General features: G+C 40.3%; 1 protein-coding gene and 1 pseudogene across 2 annotated transcripts in view; both read right to left on the reverse strand.

The window, feature by feature from the left end:
- Positions 1-536: 536 nt before the first annotated feature.
- The window catches only part of SUCLG1 (succinate-CoA ligase GDP/ADP-forming subunit alpha), a 40,743-nt gene continuing 20,361 nt past the window's right edge, over positions 537-20,918 (reverse strand). For both annotated transcript variants that reach the window (XM_055399970.2, XM_088841324.1), the window contains 6 exons: positions 20,239-20,451; positions 20,038-20,095; positions 12,790-12,873; positions 9,015-9,166; positions 2,270-2,458; positions 537-787 (listed from right to left, as the gene is read on the reverse strand). In XM_055399970.2, coding sequence (XP_055255945.1) covers positions 761-787; positions 2,270-2,458; positions 9,015-9,166; positions 12,790-12,873; positions 20,038-20,095; positions 20,239-20,451 — 723 coding nt within the window. In that variant the 3' untranslated portion in view covers positions 537-760. The remainder of the gene's footprint in view (positions 788-2,269; positions 2,459-9,014; positions 9,167-12,789; positions 12,874-20,037; positions 20,096-20,238; positions 20,452-20,918) is intronic.
- On the reverse strand, positions 12,880-13,712 carry LOC148776142 (ribosomal biogenesis factor pseudogene; annotated as a pseudogene).

A 20,918-nucleotide genomic window follows, 5' to 3' on the forward strand; every position in this document is an offset into this window, starting at 1 on the left:
CAAACAAGAGGATGGCTAACTGCTTTCTCAAAGTGAAATGTCTGAAACCTCAAGCAAAGAAATGTAGGCTCTGGGTGGGGAAGGAAACAGCCCTCTGCAGAACCACAGAAAAACAAAGCATTATTGAAGACTCTCCACTTCCCAATTAGGCAAAAACTGAAACTTGGATGAGCTCCTGCCTATAATCCTAGTGATAATGATGGTGGCACTGGCAAAAACTAGGTTGCCTTATCACATGCCAAGGACTTCATATATTTATCTCCAATCCTCAAAACTATCCTGTAAGATGAAGACTATTATATATGTAGATATGAGAAAATTGTAATTCAGAGAAACTTAGTCACTCTGTATCTATGATAAATGCCAAACTGAAATGTTTATACTCATTCTCTCAAAAGTTTTAGTTAGAACGTCCTCTACAGAGCCCAATGAAACACACACACATGCACACAGGCAGACATGTGCACACAGCCCCCTCCAACTCTTCCCCTCTCCCCATCCCCACGGTGGAACAAGAAAAAGTCTCCAAAACTGTATTCAAATCAAGTGGTAGATTTATTGGCTGCTTCTCTTATTTAGTGAGGTGAAAACACCTCAGTGTAGGACACTCTAAACCTTGTTTTGGCTTCCTGTTGTGCTGAAAAGCCCAGCGACAGGTGGGCGGGCGGACGGTCAGTGGACATCAGAAGCAAACAGCCACCGCTCCCACTGCTACAATGATTCATCCATAGGCTTAAGGAATTTTCTCTCTGTTTTTCTTTCAGAGCATCTTCCTCTTTTCAAACTCCTTCAGAAACAGAAGAACAGGAGAAGAGAAACAGGATAAAAAGATTAAAGCCTCAAATTACATTCATGGTCAAAGTGATTCTGAAACCTCTTGTCTTTAGGATCCCTTGAGCAACCAAAAATTATAGAGGTAAAATATACCAGGATGAGGTGCTTGAACACAAAATGACAACTTTCAAATGAGTCCGTGTCAGTCTGATTTCACTAAGCTAGATTCAGAACTTAAGACTTTATGTCTCCTAAATGGAGAGGCTGAGAGGTTTTAAATTATGCTTATTTTCTACTGCAGTATTATAGTTAGGAGCTGACAAACTTGATTGTGCTTATCCAAACATGTAATCCTATGCGAGAGCCACAATAGCCCTTTTAATAAGGCAATGGAAACAAGTTTGTTTAGTTTCTCAGAGAATAAAACTAAACACAGGTTCAGTTCAGATTTAAACAAAACGTCAAGAACCTCAGAAATATATGAAAAGGCAACAATACTGAAAATCAGTTTCTCTAGATTGTAATAATTTCTCTGCTACATTGTGATAATTAGAATACAACAGGATGTGTAGGTGCCTGCTGCCACCTACTGGAGTAAAATGGTAATACATGTCTTCAATAAGAATTTAAGCATTTGCTTTTTCCCTTCCTCCCTCTTCTCTCAAATAAAGAAGATTCTTCCTCAGAACACTCACTAACTACCCAGATTTCTTTTAAACATTATGGCACACAGTGGTATATTCCATAAGACAGGATCATGCAAAGATTCAATAAACCAAGGAGTTTATTTTATTATCTCTAGGACAGTGCCAAAGAAGAGTATGCCAAAACATGTTCTCTCCTGGGAAGACTATCTGGGCCTGTTTTCAGCATGTGTACAAAGTTTTGGGTTTTGTTTGCTTTTTTTTTGGTAATGTCTATGATCATCATAAAAGTAAAGAAAGAGAGCCTTAAATGATCAACCAAAGAGATAGACTGCCGAAAATCACAGCAAAGAGATTATGAAGACACCAACTAAAAATCCCCATCCTCGTCTTTAGTCTCCATCCATCCTGACTCCCAGTTTTTATTTCTTCTTAGTCAGTTTTCAACCTCTCTCCCTGGAAAAATACCTATAGAGTCAGCACAACTATACCCCAAAGGCTCTCCATGGAAAAATACAAAACACAAGGCAATTTGCTGCACCACTCCTAAAATGGAATTCACAGCACTTACAGACTCTGAAACCCTTTCTTGTATATCCTATCTCACTACTCACAAAATAGCAAAGGGATTGTTTAATGAATCAAGTTTTTGAATCAGAACATTATTCCTGGTCATGCCCAATTAGGATATTAGGATCTTGGTGGGGTTGCTAGAGACCGTTAAGCTGCAGACCAGAATGAAAGAAACAGAAGAGACTCAGAAGAAAAGACCACGTTTCCCAGGCCACCCGTGTGGCCTCCTACTTTAAGGCCCATAACCTCTGAGCATTCAGGCCGCTGCTCCCGCTCACCTTGTAGATGGTGGTTCCCAGCTGTGCTGGGGACATGCTGACCACAACCCCAGCACTCTGCAGGGCTGCGATCTTCTCTTTAGCTCCACCTTTTCCTCCAGCAATGATTGCCCCTGCGTGACCCATTCTTCTGCCGGGAGGAGCAGTTAAACCAGCAATGAAGGACACCACAGGCTTGGCCTTGGGACCCTGGAAAGTGGGATTTTAAACACACTGATGAAGAAGTTGATAAATGGCAAATGGTTGGGGCCAGTCACTCATCATCACTAAGAAAACCAACAGAACTACTGCATACTCCTTTGAGATGACTCAACTTTTCCTCCAAACTCACAAAAACAATCCTGAAGCAAAACTGTTAACTATTTAGATATTAAACTTCAACTTCACTGGCATAAGCTGATTTCCACATACACATGTGACTCTTCCATTTGAAAAAAAAAAAAATTGAAAATATGTTATATGATTTGTGATGGTAACAAATTAAGACACAGATCAGGTTGTGTTGTCTTAATTCATTACTAGTTTACCTTTAATAAATTTGTTTAAAATAAAAAGATAGCATATTGGAAAGGACTGAAGAGTGGGAGTCTCCAGTCTCAATTTCCACTTGACTAAAGAGACAGGCCCATCACCTCTAGACCTCTGCTGCCTCATCTATGAAACGAAATAGCTAAATTAGATTGGGAGCTGACGGTCCTTTCTCCTGACATTATAGGATGTCTAAGAAGGAAGATCAGGACTGGTTTTATTCAATAGAAATCCATTCTAATGCACAACTGCTACATGCATAAACAGCACAGCCTAACAGAAGCTTCTGAGGTTAAACAGAAAAATCCAACACGCAGGAAATACAAGAATTCCTGTGGGAGGAAAAAAAAGAATCCCTGTGCTCTAGACTCATAAAGTTGCTGAAGAAATATATAAAATACATATATATCTCAATCAGTTAATAGATACCATGAAGCAACATATGAATATACAGTTATGTTTCACAGTAAGTGAAAAGACCACGTTCACAATAGTAATTCGGAGGCAGTAAGACATCCAGGTAAAACAGAGCAGCCTACAGAAAGCAGAACCTGAGCACAAGTGGAATCTGGGTGCCTTCAGGCACTATCTTCTCCCAGACCAGCCATTCTCAAGTCACTTGTTCTTGAGACCCCTATTCTTACAAAAATGACTGTGGATCCCAAAGAACTTTTTTTAATGTAGATTATATCTGATATTTAAAGCTGAGAAATTTTATAAATATTTATTAATTCACTTAAAATAATAATTTTTTAAAACTATCTTTTAAAAACATTTTAGTGAGGAGAGTGGCATTATTTTACATTTTTGTCAATCTTAAGTGTCTAATTTAATAAGAGACAAATGGATTCTGATATCTGCTTTTACATTAGATCTACTGTAAAAATGTTATTTTGGCTGAAGTTCAAGAGAAAATCTGGCCTCACACACACATGTACTTGAAAAAGGGAGAAATATCTTAATATCTGTCAGATAACTGAGGATATTCTTTGACACTGAAACGAACCTCTTCAAGTGGTAATTTCTTTATGGTTAGATGCAATGTTCCCTGGAGAAGGAAATGGAAACCCACTCCAGTATTCTTGCCTGGGAAATGCCACGGACAGAGAAGCCTGGTGGGCTATATAGTCCATGAGGTCACAAAGAGTCAGACATGACTGAACGACTAAAGAAGATGATGATGATGCAATGCTGGAATCTGGAACCACAGTTCTTTGTTACTTTAAAATCCATTCATCTTTTTGGATCTTTTACCTATAATAATTTTGTAACATTCATTTGTCAGAAGGAAAATACAGGTTCACTGAGTTATGAAGATCTTCTAAATGCTGATACATTTCATCATCCAATATCAACAAATCATTCTTCATTATCACCTCCAGCCTCATTAGAGAAGTCTTTAGTAGGGGGAAGTTGTCAAGTTCATGGTAGCAGAAACAAGTATTCTAAGAATATTCATTTGAAAGCTCAAACTTAATCACTGTCAACAAATGCAATGAGTTGTTTTCCTTGACAACACACACAAACACAGCAGGACTACTTTGTTCATTGTTGAGGAAAGATTCGCCAAATAAATACCCAATAACCAGTGTGCCTGGCAGTCATTCTTTCCGGTAAAACTGGTGGTCCATGAAAAAAGCAGCTGATTTAGCTCACGATTCAACTAGGACAGTGCTTTACTTTTCATTTCACCACAAAACTACTGACTTGAGGGTCAAGACTTTATAAAATTAATAATCTTTACTACTTCATTAAAGGACATTCTTAAATAAAACTGACTTTTTTTAAGTGCATGGCAGTGCAAGTTCACTGGCAGTTTGCTTCCATTAACTTGACTCTCGTGAAGGCGCCAACATGCCAGATTCTACAGGTTCTACGTGGTCTGACGCTGCTGACTCCAGCCCTCATCCCTCTTCCCTGGTCTTCATCCTCCAGTAATGCCGGACTGCTCTGCCTCTGGGCCTCTCTGAGAAAGTTCTCCATCCTCCGTGGATACCTGGCAAATCCTGACTTACTTTTTAAGACGTGGCTTGAGCCTCTTCCTCCCCGCTAACCCTTACGACTCTTCCTCCCACTCTCCCCACAAATGCCCTTCAGTTGCTCGTCTTTGTTCAGTGACTCTGCTGTGCCTCTGACACTTTTCTATCATGACACGCAGCACACTAGCTATGATTTATTCCCCACACTGTCCCCTCCTAAACGATGCCTCTTTGAATGCCAAGACTATGTTTTCATTTATTCTGTATGCCCAGCATCTACTATAGGAGAGAATTAAAAAGAAAAAGCTCAATCATTTATTCACTGTGTGCTTTGCAAAGAATGTGAGCATCTGATACTTGAGTGGCACCACTTTCCACTGGATCCCTCTGTCCCCATACTCAAATTGTGAGAATATTATATTAGAAGGAAACATGATTAGGGTGAACCTAGAATGTCTGACAAATGTATATTCTGTCCTACTGTCAAAGAAGAGTCACTTGAGATTTTTTTTTAAGGACCGAAAAATACAATGGAAAAGACTATGAGGAAATGTAGTGTGAGAACAGGACACAGAAATGTGAAGTGTGAAAGACTGAAAACAAAAAGATGAGCTAGGATGGCACGAGCGGAATCCGAATAAATGCCCAGGACGGTGGCATCGTGTCCCTGAGCCCTGCGACCTGACTTGATGGTGTGATGGAGAAGTCAGGCACACCTGGAGGGAACCTCAGCTCTGAAGTACTTACCACTGGCAAGTTGCCAGTTTCCTTACTCAAAAAAGGACAAAAACATCTACTCAAAGCATCAAGATAAAGGTTAAAAAACATTACTCCTGCAGATAACTACTGCCATTATAGTGATGATAATACAGTCCTCGCAGGACACAAGAGCACTGAGTACTCACTCTATGTCAGCTACCATGCTAAGCGTTTAGTATGTCACCTGCACTGTTAAACCTAGAAGCTAGTACACAGTAGGTCCTCAGTAAAATTTAGCTCCATGAGACCAATCAGTAACAGGAAAACATGGCAAATTAAACAAAATGTAAAGCTGAGCTTTTCACATCAAGGGAATGTGTTCTAAACACATTTTAAAATTCACTTTAACATAGTGTACAGCTGGCCCTCCGTTATCCACGAGGTCTGCACATTGCAGAATTCAACCAACTGCACACAGAAAACGTCTGGTGGGGCAGGGGAGGAACCCCAGATAAAGTTTCAAAAAGCAAAATTTAAATCTGCCAAACGAACAACTATGTACACAGCATTTACATTTTATTAGGTATTGCAGGTAATCCAGAGATGATTCACAGTATACAGGAGGGTATATGTAGGTTATATGCAAATTCTACACTGTTTTATATAAGGGATTTGAGCATCCACGGATTTTGGTGTCACTGTCCATGGACACTGAGGGATGACTGTCATATTAACCTAAGTGTTTTTTTGGTAAAATTAAGTCAGTTTTTAAATTTTAAACTTCACACCCTTTCTAAATTTGAGAGACTCATAACATTTTACTCCAGTCTCCTATCTCCTACTCTTTCACTTGCTGCTGCTGCTGCTAAGTCACTTCAGTCATGTCCGACTCTGTGTGACCCCATGACGGAAGCCCACCAGGCTTCCCCATCCCTGGGATTCTCCAGGCAAGAACACTGGAGTGGGTTGCCATTTCCTTCTCCAACTCTTTCACTTACTCACCATTTATTGCCTCCTAATATCCCAGAGGACTGGGCTGGGCATCAAGGCTATAGCAGTTGTTTGCTGTCCACAAGAGCAAGAGTCAGGTGTTCAGCATGCCTTGCAGAAGGAACAAGTGAAGGCAAGCAAGGATGAAAACAAGCAGCACATGAGACGGGACATGGATCTGAAAAGGGGTGTCAAGGTAGTGTGCAGTGAGCTGGAAAGCCATGCTACGTCTGCCCTTTATCCCACATGGATGGAAAACAGCAGGCTGGCCAGGTGGGAGGGAAAGGAACAGAGATATCAGGAAAAAAATTACTGAGATGGTCCAGGTGAGATAAGAGACTGAACCAGAGCAGAGGATCTAATTACAGATGATTGATACTTTGAATCTCCACAAACTACTAAGATCTCAGAGACAGATCTCAGTAACTGAGGGGAACCAAGAGCTGAGAGAGAAAGAAAAGATGGCTTTTATTTCTGCATAAAGTACAATGTTGTTTATACACCATGAACAGTGACACTTACAGAATAAGCACAAAGGGTAAATCTGGGAAAGGAAAGACGGGAAGGGTCAGGAGGATGAATGGGGGCCACAGCTGACTTCAGCCAAGGCAGTGCCAGCGTGGACAGCAGACCCCGCAGCAGCCCACCAACACTGCTTACCGCATGCCCGGGGCAGCTCTGCGCCATGGATCTCCACAGCCCTATGATAGCCCCGAGGGAAGCTCTACTGTATCCCTATTTAGCCAACGAGGAAACTGAGTCACAGTGAAGTTAAGGAACATGTCCAAGGTCACACAGCTTCTAAGTGGCAGACAAAACCTAATTGCTGAGGATTAGGGAGTGAATAGAAAGTAAAGAAAGGGATCCAGAGAGTAAAATAAAAGCATTAGTTGCTCTGTCATGTCCAGCTCTTGGCAACCCCATGGACTGTAGCCCGCTAGGCCTCTCTGTCCACGCAATTCTCCAGGCAAGAATACTGGAGTGGGTTGTCATTCCCTTCTCCAGGGGATCTTCCCGACCCAGGGATTGAAGCCGGGTCTTCTGCACTACAGGCAGATTCTTTTCCATTTGAACCACCAGGAAAGTTCATGAGAATAGAGGAATTCTTAAAATTACCACTGAAGAAAAACAGGTAGATTCAAAAGAGACTTTGAAAATTCCTTCAATTACATATACATATGGAGAAGGAAATGGCAACCTGCTCCAGTATTCTTGTCTGGAAAACTCCATGGACAAAGGAGCCTGGTTGGGGGGCTACAGTCCATGAGGTTGCAAAGAGTCAAACACGACTGAGCAACTAAACATCAGCAATACACAAATATGCATCGTCTTGCATAGGCAATTCTGCAGGTGATATCATCTTTTCCTTTATCTCTCCGGTACTCATTTTTCTGGGGCATTTAATTTTGACACACTTACTTTCAATTTCTTTCACAAGCATAGACACAAGTTCTCTCTGCCCTCTTGCCCGGCCCCCTGAAGATTCACCTTTACTCTTCGCTCATCGATCAGTGTCAGGGACACTCTGGAAACCATCTGCATGCTCTCCCCAGGCCTTGGCCACAGTAATTCAGATCACACAGGCTCAATGATGGGGGAAGGGGAGTGTCGGGCACCAAGCTGCTTCTGTCTTTACTATGCCCCTCTGCTCTCTTCCTACCACCCTCCTTCATCCCAGAAACAAGAGCTTAATTCCCTTGCTGCTAAGTCACTTCAGTCGTGTCCGACTCTGTGACCCCATAGATGGAAGCCCACCAGGCTCCGCTGTCCCTGGGATTCTCCAGGCAAGAACACTGGAGTGAGTTGCCATTTCCTTCTCCAATGTGTGAAAGTGAAAAGTGAAAGTGAAGTCGCTCAGCCGTGTCCGACCCTTAGCGACCCCACGGACTGCGGCCTACCAGGCTTCTCCATCCATGGGGTTTCCTAGGCAAGAGTATTGGAGTGGCTTGCCATTATGGTATAACACCACACTATTCTTTTTTGTTTAATTCAATGGGAGAGGTAACAAGGAAAGTCTTCACAGGACAGTAAATAAAGCTTTTCCACTTGACCTTTGAAGCAAAGTGCTACTCTATGAGGAAAGACGGAAGCTAGAGGGAGACAAGATCTTGGAAAAGGGTATAAAGGACAGGATCACTAGACAGCCAGCCTTGACACAGAGAAAGAACACACATCCTCTGAGGTCAGGAGAAAGGACATCAACGGCAGGTGAAAATGGAAATGCGCGGGTCAAGCGAGAGCTTCCAGGCTGATGGCCTGAAAGTTCTCTGTTTAGCAGACGACCTACCAGGAAGTAAAAGGAGATGCGTGGAGGGAGGATTCATTAGAGAAGCCAAGAACAGGCATCAAGGGAAATGTGGAGGAGAATCAACCCAGAAAGAATTCCACATTCCCTGAGTGGCCCGTGTTCCAGGCTCAGCTCAATAAGATTTAATTTCACCTTTCATGTTTGCTTAAAAAATTCATCTTTAAACAAAAGCAACTTCTAAAGCAAACCTGTGATATTATTCAAGAGCAAAAGAGCTGTATCTTTCCACAGCCAAACTTACTGAATTATGTTGCTTCAAAAATTCTGCAGCATTTTCTTCAGCATTACCACCAATTTCACCAATCAATATGATGCCTTCTGTGGCTGGATCATTCAGAAAGATTTCAAGGCAGTCTGTAAAGTCTGTTCCATTGAAAGGATCGCCTCCAATGCCTGGAAAAGTCAAAGACTATCAACACCCTCTAAAACTGAAGTCAGGAAATATTGTTTCAACAGGCCTACACCTTTCTTACGAATATTTTTAAATGTGTCATCACTCTTGCATTTAACATTTAAAAAATCATAAAATGCTAATTTATTTCTGCTTATAATATTACATGAATGTTAAATGGTGGTCGGGTCTTGTTAGTCACAAAAAGAGCCATGTTTTTCTTTGGCTCCTTATCAAGACTCTTCCCGCCCCCCAAATTACTCCTACATAGCTCTTTAATAATGAGCATTCTATACAGTTTCCCTAAGTAGAAGAACGTTACTTTTGAAAACACATTAGGTTTTTCAGGAATACCATTACTCTTTAGTAAGTTATAACTTTTAACCACTGACTTCTGGTGAGTGGCTCAGTATCAGTACTTTGTATATAATAGGCAATTAATTGTGAAGTTGAAAATAATTATACTACTTAATACATCTCCTCGTAATGAAGTATAATAGCTCATCTGGGGTGTGTGTGTGTGCGTGTGTGTGTGTGTGTCTGGGGTGTGTGTGTGTGTGTGTGTGTGTATGCTCTTACCCTCACCTGTGTGTGTGTGTCTGTATGCTCTTACCCTCACCTGGTGTGTGTGTGTGTGTGTGTGTGTCTGGTGTGTGTGTGTGTATGCTATTACCCTCACCTGGTATGTGTGTGTCTCTGTATGCTCTTACCCTCACTTGCTGGTGTGGGTGGGGGTGTGTGTGTGAGTGAGTGTATGCTATTACCCTCACCTGGTGTGTGTGTGTGTGCTCTTACCCTCACCTGGTGTGTATGTGTGTATGCTATTCACCTGGTTTGTGTGTCTGGTGTGTGCGTGTGTGCGTGTGTGTGTATGCTATTACCCTCACCTGGTGTGTGTGTGTCTCTGTATGCTCTTACCCTCACCTGGTGTGTGTGTGTCTGGTACCTGGTGTGTGTGTGTGTGTGTGCTATTACCCTCACCTGGTGTGTGTGTGTCTCTGTATGCTCTTGTGTGTGTGTCTGGTATGTGTGTGTCTGGTATGTGTGTGTTTGGTGTGTGTGTGTGTGTGTGTGTGTGTGCTATTACCCTCACCTGGTGTGTGTGTGTCTCTGTATGCTCTTGTGTGTGTGTCTGGTGTGTGTGTGTGTGTCTGGCGTGTGTGTGTGTGTGTATGCTATTACCCTCACCTGGTGTGTGTGTGTCTGGTGTGTGTGTATGTGTCTGGTGTGTGTGTGTGTGTCCGGCGTGTGTGTGTGTGTCTGGCGTGTGTGTGTGTGTGTATGCTATTACCCTCACCTGGTGTGTGTGTGTCTCTGTATGCTCTTGTGTGTGTGTCTGGTATGTGTGTGTTTGGTGTGTGTGTGTGTGTGTGTGTGTGTGTGCTATTACCCTCACCTGGTGTGTGTGTGTCTCTGTATGCTCTTGTGTGTGTGTCTGGTGTGTGTGTGTGTGTCTGGCGTGTGTGTGTGTGTGTATGCTATTACCCTCACCTGGTGTGTGTGTGTCTGGTGTGTGTGTATGTGTCTGGTGTGTGTGTGTGTGTGTCTGGCGTGTGTGTGTGTGTCTGGCGTGTGTGTGTGTGTGTATGCTATTACCCTCACCTGGTGTGTGTGTGTCTGGTGTGTGTGTATGTGTCTGGCGTGTGTGTGTGTGTCTGGCGTGTGTGTGTGTGTCTGGCGTGTGTGTGTGTGTCTGGCGTGTGTGTGTCTGTGTATGTGTATGTGTGTGTGTATGCTATTACCCTCACCTGGTGTGTGTGTGTCTCTGTATGCTCTTACCCTCACCTGGTGTGTGTGTGTCTGGTACCTGGTGTGTGTGTGTCTCTGTATGCTCTTACCCTCACCTGGTGTGTGTGTGTCTGGTACCTGGTGTGTGTGTGTCTCTGTATGCTCTTGTGTGTGTGTCTGGTATGTGTGTCTGGTATGTGTGTGTCTGGTGTGTGTGTGTGTGTGTGTGTGCTATTACCCTCACCTGGTGTGTGTGTGTCTCTGTATGCTCTTGTGTGTGTGTCTGGTGTGTGTGTGTGTGTGTCTGGCGTGTGTGTGTGTGTGTATGCTATTACCCTCACCTGGTGTGTGTGTGTCTGGTGTCTGTGTGTGTGTATGTGTGTGTGTATGCTATTACCCTCACCTGGTGTGTGTGTGTCTCTGTATGCTCTTACCCTCACCTGGTGTGTGGGTGTGTGTGTCTGTATGTTAGTGCCCTCACTGTGGCAGTTTGTTGTGATTTTTTATTGCTCACATGAACCACAAACCCTATTACCATATTGGAGACTTAATGCCATATTAGAAATACTGGATATTTGTATTTCTTCTACAGTAAAAAAAGAAAAAAAAAATTTCTCTGCACTAAGTAACTGTCTGATGAGGGACACTGCAGAGGAACCACTCACAAGTTAAGACACACATCTCTGCAGTGGGTGGGGTAGGTGTCCTGATCCCTCTTCCCTCTAACCTGGAGTGGGAGATGATAGAGACCACACACAGGGGCTCTACCACAAACACATGGCTTTTCAGCACAAGTACTTACATCGGATTCAAGTCAAGATTCCCTCCACTGGGGGCCACTTTCTAAATTTTTAAGTGATAAACTTACTGAAGGCAGGATTGGCTTCCTACCCTTGAAGGCATGGCTCAGGAATGAAGCTGAGGAAGGGGAGCAGCATCGGCTGAGTTCAAACCACGTGTCAGGTCTGTGCCTTAGCACACATCAGACCTGCCATTTCCTAACCATCATATTCTCTGTGAGAGGGGAATTACTACTCCCAATTTACAGATTAAAAACAGAGGCTAGAGAAGATGGAACTGGCCACTCTATTACAAAACCTTTTATTTTCTATCACGTTAAGTTACCTTGTCTTGAAGATTGTGCTTCTGCACATAGAAAGGCTCTTTTAATGTTTAATACTGATTTTATCAATTTGAGTCAATAAAAATACTCCAGGGTTATATTTCATAATTTTTTAATCATCAAAAGCTGCCTTTGAAAAAGCTTTTAAAAGATGGTCTAAAAACATGAAGGAATTGCTATAAAAATGAGAAATTTGCCTGGCTTTTGGCAAAAAATATCAAAATTATTTTAAAATGTAAAAACTCTTTTGTAAATGGGAGGCAGTATGATGGGGCAAAAGAGAAGGTCCAGGGAGCTCAACCCTCCTCCATCCGCCAATTAAGTTACCACAGGACTCTGTGCCAGCTCAGTGGTGCCTCACAGGATTGCCTCTGAAGGGTGAGACGATGATTGGCAAAGAATTCGGTAACTGTGAAGCACTGAATGACGGCTGGCAGTGATAACACAAGGCCAATTACAGTGACCAAAGTCCTATCTTGAAGAACCACTGCTTCACAACAAGCAAACTGAGTCCTGTTTTCAGGGACTAAGGCTCTCCAGGAGCCATACACCCCAGGATGTTTGTTTTGAAACATGGGAGTTAAACCCCGGACCGTGAATCTTGAAAATGTAACAGCCAGCTTCATATATAAGCAAATTAAACTCAAGATCATAACATCTTTTTCATAAAATGACATCAAAATCTCTCACAAATAGTCAAACCAATAATTATTATTATACTTATTCAGTGAAGACACTGAACTCTGATAAAACGAGTTTAGAAAAAGTCCTCACCAACACACAAAGACTGCCCCAATCCAACTTGTGTTGTCTGGTGAACCGCTTCATAAGTCAGGGTGCCGGATCTAGACACGATACCTTAAAGAAGGAGAACTCAGAAATATTAGAGAGTGCTCATGTGACTCTCATATAGTAAAACAAATCACAAACACACGTATATAAAGAACCCATTCCACAATTTGTCCTCCAAACAAACACCGTCAGGTCATGGAATAAGGAGAAAAGGCCTAAATTATAACAGGGAGGTTTGACAAGTTAGAAAAAGAAAGGATTTTATTAGTTAGGGCCTTTTTTTAATATAAAACATTTAATTTATTGGGTTTTTTGATGCATCACCAGTGTATTACAACTGAGCCAGTTTTGTAGCCTCATCAACATTAATTGTGGTACATTTTCATGACACTGCTGAGAAATCAACTGTTTCTTCAGAGGTTCAATGGAAAGGCTTTTTGGGAAGTTTGCAAGTTGCTCCTGTATATCTACAAGAGTTTGATTCACTCTTTTAACTTTTTAATCATTCACAATGTTTATCTTCTTAAGATTAGTGGTAACTGGTTTCACTTTATCTTTAACCCTGAAGTTTTTTTGGCTGGCTACGTGTAATACATTCCTGGACTTCTGCCCTCTGAATTTGTTCCTGGCGGTTGTCCTTCACCGGACTTCCAAGACCCTTGTGCGGCTTCTCAAGTTCCAGGTGACACCATCTGCACGCATGAGACCCAGCTAGTTAGGGTTGTTTTATGACTACAAAAGCAGTTAAGAGATACCTGAAGTCTTCCACAAAAAATGACCTTCTAGTGCAGACAAAGTAAAATGTAACAATAAATCTATATAAAGGTCCACATGGAAAAAAAGAAGGCATAAATTTCAAGTATTAACCTTTGGTTAATAACCCCGGTTTCAGAAAATACATTCATGGTTAGGCTTCCTGTCTCCTGACCACACAGATTCCTCAAGTCAGAACCCTGCTTTCCGACACTGATCAGTAGAGACCACCAATGTTGTTGGAGATTCTGCGGTGATTATCTTTCCTGTTGGACTTGTAAATTCCAGGAGTTAGAAAATGAGACTGTTTTCCCCACCCCTCTGTTCCCCATATAGAGCACAGTTCAGGCACAAAAGGAATTCAGTAAATATGTACCAAATAGGTCAAAACTGAAAATTGATGGAGTACAATCACCCTCTTAAACAAAATCTAACTGGTGATAGTTTTCAGACCAATCACTAGTTGGACCCTATCTCACAACAAATGACAACCAATAACACCATACCCCATGTGTCTCATTCATCAGTTTTTCCCTACTCTCAAGAGCTTCCTGTCTGTTATCTCTCTCCTCAACACAGTCCTTCCTTTATGAGACCTTTCATAAATGAGAAGGGTAGGTGGGTAGGTAACACATATGTACATTTGGTGCATTTAGCTTTTAAATCAAAGACAATAAGTAACTTAGTTGTATTTCTTTGTATGTAATTACCTAGTCTCCTTTACATTCCTACTTGATTCTTATGATAGAATTATGTTCCTATTCATGCAACACCCTAGATTACTGGGAAGCACAACTATTTTATTTATTCTAGCCTTTTGATGATCAGTATAATAATCAGTGAATAGCAGTACTAGGATTTTATCATTCTTTTAAGGGGATTTCATCTAAAATGAAAGTGATATATAATTTATATACATATAAAAATGATATATAATTTATATAAATGCAAAGTACACACATTTAAGGTAATGAAAGCAATGTTTTTAGGGCAGATTACTCCTGCCACCCTTGAAGTATACATATAGTAAAAGAGACTATCACTTAAAAATAGCTACCATAGGGATACTTCTGCTTCCAAAAAGCAGAGGTATTTTCCTGTATTCTTCCTGTTAAATACAAGTATAAATCATGAACACTACACATAAAACAAATACAAGAAATCTCTGAAAGTTAGATAGAAGGGAGAGTCCTAGAGACCTTGAGACTCGAGTAAAGCAATGAAGTGTTTCCGAGTTTCCTTTTGCCTCATGTGTCCCAGATACAAAGATAAAGAAGCTTGCATCCTAGAAACACATAAAGGCACAGAACTCCCCACCCAAATAGCAGTACTCTAGCGAAAGAACCAAGAGAAGGGCAGCCTAGCAAAACAGAAAACTTTGAAGACAATAACCACTCTATACCAGCTATGCACTACAGAGAAGACTGTGGCTTCACCTGTACTCACATAAGCAAAGGCCACAAAAGAAACCTAGACTTTACATTTACAAGGCTGCAATGAGGCACCCTGGTAGCACGCCCACCAGCATGGGCACAACCAGGACTTTCATCTACACAAGCTGGTACCGAGTCCCGCCCCACCCCCACGGTGCCAGTGGAAAGCAGGTGAAAAGCCTGGATGTCCATTCTCATCTGGCAGCAGTGAGGTCTCTCCACTTCCTGGGATCAGAAAAGGCCTAGTGGAGAATCGGGGCTTTTACTACTGCCCAGCAAAAACAACTCCATCCTCAGTAGCATCAGGGGAGACCAAGTAAGGAGCTGGAACTGTTATCCCCAGTGAGTAGGAGCCCACTCACTCTGGCAATAGAAGCAAGAAGGGAACTTGGACTTCTACCTCCAGCTGGCAGGAACAAGGTACCTCCCCCACATTCCCTGCTGAAGCAGTGTGAATTAAGTCAGCTAAAACAGAAGGTTCACATAAAACCCAGACCTCATAATAGCCCACACTTTCAGGTTTCAACCAAAGATCATCTGACCTACCAAAAATCAGGAAGATCTCAAACTGCATTAAAAAACAATAACAACAACAAAAAAATCAATAGATGCTAATCCCAAGATGAGGGGATGTTAGAATTATCTGACAAGAAATTTGAAGAAGTCATGATAAAAACACTTTCAATAATTATGAACATGCTTGAAATAAATCAAAAAGTAGCTTTATCAAAGAAATATGAAGGAAGCCTCACTTTAAAAAAAAAAGAAAAAGAAGATATAGAGGGACCAAATAGAAATTTTAGAACTGAAAAATACTATAACCAAAGCTAAAAGCTCAGTGGATGAGTTAAATAGCATAATGGAGAGCAGAGAGGAAAAAAGTCAGTGAAATGAACAATAAAACAATGGAAATTACCCCACCTGAATGGCAGAGAGAACAGACTAGGAAAAAACAATGAGCAGAACCTCAGGGACCTATGGAACTGTAACAAAAGACTGAATATTCCTGTATCACAGTCCTGGAAGGAGAGAAAGAAGAACATGGGGCTGAAACAGTGCTTAAAGAAATAATGTTTTACCAAATTCAAAATTTCATGAAACTTAAATCTACATGTGAGAAGGTAAGCAAACTAAAAACAGGATACATCCAAAGAAATTCACACCAAAACTTCTAATTTACTTCAGAAAATCAAAGACACCCCCTTTAAAAAAAAAAAAATCTTGAAAGCAGCAAGAGAAAAATAACACCTTCCTATACATGAAAAAACAACTCAAATGATATCAGTTTTCTCATCAGAACCCATGGAATCAAGAAATGGGTCAACATTTTTTAAACTGCTAAAAGAACCGTCAACCCTAAATCCCGTACCCAGTTATGTTAGTCTTTATGAGTGAAGGAGAAATAAAAACATTTTCAAATGAGGGGAAAGTAAAGAATTTGTTAAGAATGGCTAATATATTAATAAGGTCTCTGGAAAGAGAAATGATAAAAGAAGGAACCCTGGAGCTTCAAGAACAAAGAACACAGTAACAAGCAAATCATGGATAGTTAAAAAGACTTTCTCTTGAGTGTCCTAAAAGGAAGAAATAAAACTATCCCTATTTGTAGATAACGTGGGTTTTCTAACATAGAAAATGCTAAGGAATCTACCAAGAAACCCCTAAGGTCTACAGCAATATGGCAAGATATAAGATAAACAAAAATTAGTTGTATTCTGTACATTAGCCACAGGCACATGGACACCAGAATTAAAATACAATAAAATTTACAAGGGTTTTTTTCAATAAAAAGAAATACTTAGTGTAAATCTAACAAAACACACAGTGGACTTTTATGTTAAAAACTATATAATGCTCATGAAAGAAATCAAAGGCAATCTAAGTAAATGAAGATATACTGCATTCATGGACTGGAATATTCAACAAAGTAAACATGTCTATTCACCTGAGATTGACATACAGATTTAACACAATTTACATAAAAATCCTGGCAATAATTTCTGTAGACAGAGACAAGATTTCCTTGAAATTATATGGAAAAGTGAACTAGAAAAGCTAAAATAATTTTTAAAAGAGTAAAGCACAAGGAAGCAATCTATCCAAGTTTAAGAGTTATTATTTCAACACAGTATTAAAGCTGTGCAGTACTGATGAAACCCAGAAATAGATGAACACAAATAAGATGTTTACTGACAAAAATACAAAAGCAATTCAATGAAAGAAAGATGATCTTTTTAATAAATGGTGCTGAAGCAACTAAACACAAATAGACAAAAAGAATTTTTATCTAAATCTCACGCCTAGAAAAATTATTTGAATTGGACTATGGGATTTAAGTGTAAAACTACAAAACTTTCAGGAATTCACTGGCAGTCCAGTGGTTAGGACTCTGCAGTCTCATTGCTGAGGGCCTGGGTTCAATCCCCAGTCAGGGAACTATTAATAAAATCCCATAAGCTGCTGTGAAGCACAGGCAAGCAAATAAAATACATAAAACTATAAAACTTTCAGGAAAAAATAGGTACTTAAGGCTAAGCAAAGAGTTATAAGACTTGAGATCAAAAGCATATTTCACAAAAGAAAAAAGTCAGTAAGTAACATTTCATCAAAATGAAAAAACTTTTGCTCTCTAAAAGATCCTGTTAAAAGCCTGAAAACACAAGCTACAGATTGGGAGAAAATATTTGCAAGCTACATATCCAACAAAGTACTAGTATCTAGAATATAGAAAGAACTCTCAAAACTCAACAGTAACCAATTAGACCAGGGGCAAAAAAACACAAAGAAACATTTCACTGAAGAAGATATAGTGAAGTCGCTCAGTGTTGCCTGACTCTTTGCGACCCCGTGGACTGCAGTCTACCAGGTTCCTCCGTCCACAGGATTTTCCAGGCAAGAAGACTGGAGTGGTTGCCATTTCCTTCTCCAGGAGATCTCAACAACCCAGGGATTGAACCTGGGTCTCCTGCATTGTAGGCAGACACTTTACCATCCGAGCCACCAGGGAAGAAGATATACAGGTGACAAACAAATACTGAAAAACTGTTCAACACCATTAGCCATTAGGGGAATGTACACTAAAACCACCATAAGGTATCACTGAACACTTATCAGAATGGCTAATATAAAAACAGTGACTACAAACGCTGGCACAGATGCAGAAAAACTGGATCACGGGTACACTGGTGATGGAAAGGTAAAACAGTATAGCCATGATGGGTAATAATTTGGCAGTTTCTTAAATAACACACAACTGTTATCCAACCCAGCAACTGCACTCCTGGGCATTCATCCCAAAGAAATGAAGATTTTTTGTGTTATATAAAAACTAGTACACAAATGTTTATAACAGACTTCCTTTTAACAGCCCCGAACTGCAAACAATCCCAGTATCTTTCAACACGTGATTGGTTCAACAAACATTTGTTACCCTAGAATACTACTCAGTCATAAAAAGGAATGAACTACTGATACAATAACCTGAATGAATCTCCAGAGAATTATACCAAGTGTAAATAGCCAATCTCCAAAGGCTACGTACTATATGTTCTCATTTATATAGCATTCCTGAAATTTAAAAAATTTAGAAAAAAAAATAAGACGATTATTAGTTTCCAAGGATTAAAAAGGGAGTAGGAGTAGGAAGGAGATATAGCTATAAAATTTTAAAGATGAGGGATCCCTGTAAGTGATGGAAAAATTCTTTATGTCTGTCATAATGTCAATATACTAATTATGACACAGCATTATAGTTTTGCAAGATGTTATCATTGCGGGACAGTGAATAAAGGGTACACAGAGATCTGTCTGTATTATGACTACATGTGAATTTATAATTTTCTAAATATAAAAAGTTTAATTGAAATAAAAATTTTAAAAAGATGTAGGAGTCAAGTATGTCACATGAGGTTGAGAGTAAAAATTCTAACATAAATGCAAAAATACTGCATCACTAAATATCTATTTGGAATCTAATCACTTTCTTCAATTACACTCAATTAGCTTTAGCTGTTATACAGTTTTAGTTATCATTAACACAAACTAGAAAGCCACTATACTATTGCACTGCTATTATGTTACATGATGTCCCATTCAGAAATACCCAAGGGACTGAGAATTCCTTCCTTTCCCTAAACACTTAGCTTAAGGACTGGAAGTTAATGAGGCTTCTGAGAATATTAGTACTGGTATCAAAATAGGAATAGTTAGTACAAAAAAGTATTCTTTTCTCCATTACCTCCTTGAAAATCTTGTAGTGGCCTGTATTTCTTTCAGGTGAATTATTTTTAAGTCCTTTAAATTAAAGGCAGTCTCCCAGAGGACTTCCTCATTAATGTGTTATGGCCATCTTGAGAACCAAGGTCTAAAGAACTTTCCTAAACTTCTCTTAGTTGTTTTTGAGGTTTATGGTCCCCTCAGAAAGCAGGGTAGTGATTAGAAAGGCAACTCAGGACAGGGCCCATAAAACCTAAGTAGAGAATGACTGGAATATTCATATATTGATAGTGGGAGTTTAGAACACAGTCATTTTGCAGATCTATTTGGTAACTTCTTAAAAAGTTGAACATACTTTGACCTTATGACTTAGCAATTCTATCTGTAGGCATTTTATCCAAAAGAAAGGAAAACGTACCCACAAAAAGGCCTGTACACAAAAGTTTACTTTAACCTTATTCATAATGACTCAAACCTGGAAATAACAGAAATGTCCATCAATGGGAGAATGGACAAACAAATTGTGATATAAAATATTACTAAGTGATAAAATTATGGATACATGCAAATACATGGAAGAATCCATAGTGTGCTTGAGCAGGAAAACAATCTTTTAAAAAAACCCAAAAATATCTTGATTCTGTAGAATTAGTGTTCCTCAAACATTAATTTAGGACACAGAATCAATTCACTATAAAACTTTGAAGGTAAACTCTCTTAAAGTTGAATGAATTAAAATGAATTTGATTTGTACTATCAATCTTTTTGTGAGTTTTGAGCAAAGGGGCAAGAAATTTTGTTTTTTAATCTGTAAGAAATATATACTCACCGACTCTTCCTTTCTTGTGAATATGGCCAGGCATGATGCCAATTTTGCATTCCCCAGGCTAAAGGAAAGTAATTCACAGTATCATAAAAGTGAAAAAAAAATTTTAACTCCAAGATCATACACACAAATATACGTGGGCTGACTCAAAGTTAGTTAGCCTTCAGAGGCTAATATTGGGCTCATTTCGTTTTGCACACTCACATTGATGACTCCAGGGCAGTTCGGCCCGACCAGCCTGGTCTTTCCCTGGCGCAGCAGTTTGTGCTTGACCCGCACCATGTCCTGCTGCGGGATACCTTCGGTGATGCACACAACCAGGGGCACTTCCGCCTCGATAGCTTCATCAATGGCGGCAGCAGCAAAGGGAGGAGGGACATAAATGACAGATGCTGTCGCCCCAGTCTGTTCTTTGGCCTGAAACATTAATACAGAGCACTTTACTATAGGTTCAGTCTGACCCTTTGTAAAACAAACTCAATACCATGGTTTTAATGACATCATGGGATCAGGAAAGGACATCACCAGGAGACACTGGATGTCTTCATTCTTCCCATTAACTAGTTCACTCTGCTGTCAGAAAACAGCAGAGTTAAGTGTGGCCTCCGCTCCGCCCCACTGGGACACCCCTCGAAACTGGAAGGTTCTGTGACCTCCCCTTCCTTCAGGCGATGTGACAGCATGTCAGCACACACAAAAGCACTGACTGGCATTTAGGTCCCCTCATTCCTGGGCCACATTTATTTCTGTTCTTCTGCAAGGCACTTATCATCCATTCAGTAAGAAAGGACCTGCATCTCCTCAGGAGAAAAGGACTAGTGAGCCCCAAACCTCAGAACTCAGTTCTCAAACATGTTTTTAAAAATATTATCAAACCACGGAAC

The sequence above is a fragment of the Moschus berezovskii genome, chromosome 11 (assembly GCF_049115385.1).
Source record: "Moschus berezovskii isolate FMDL1 chromosome 11, NW_MosBer_1.0, whole genome shotgun sequence".
NCBI classification, from domain to species: domain Eukaryota; kingdom Metazoa; phylum Chordata; class Mammalia; order Artiodactyla; family Moschidae; genus Moschus; species Moschus berezovskii.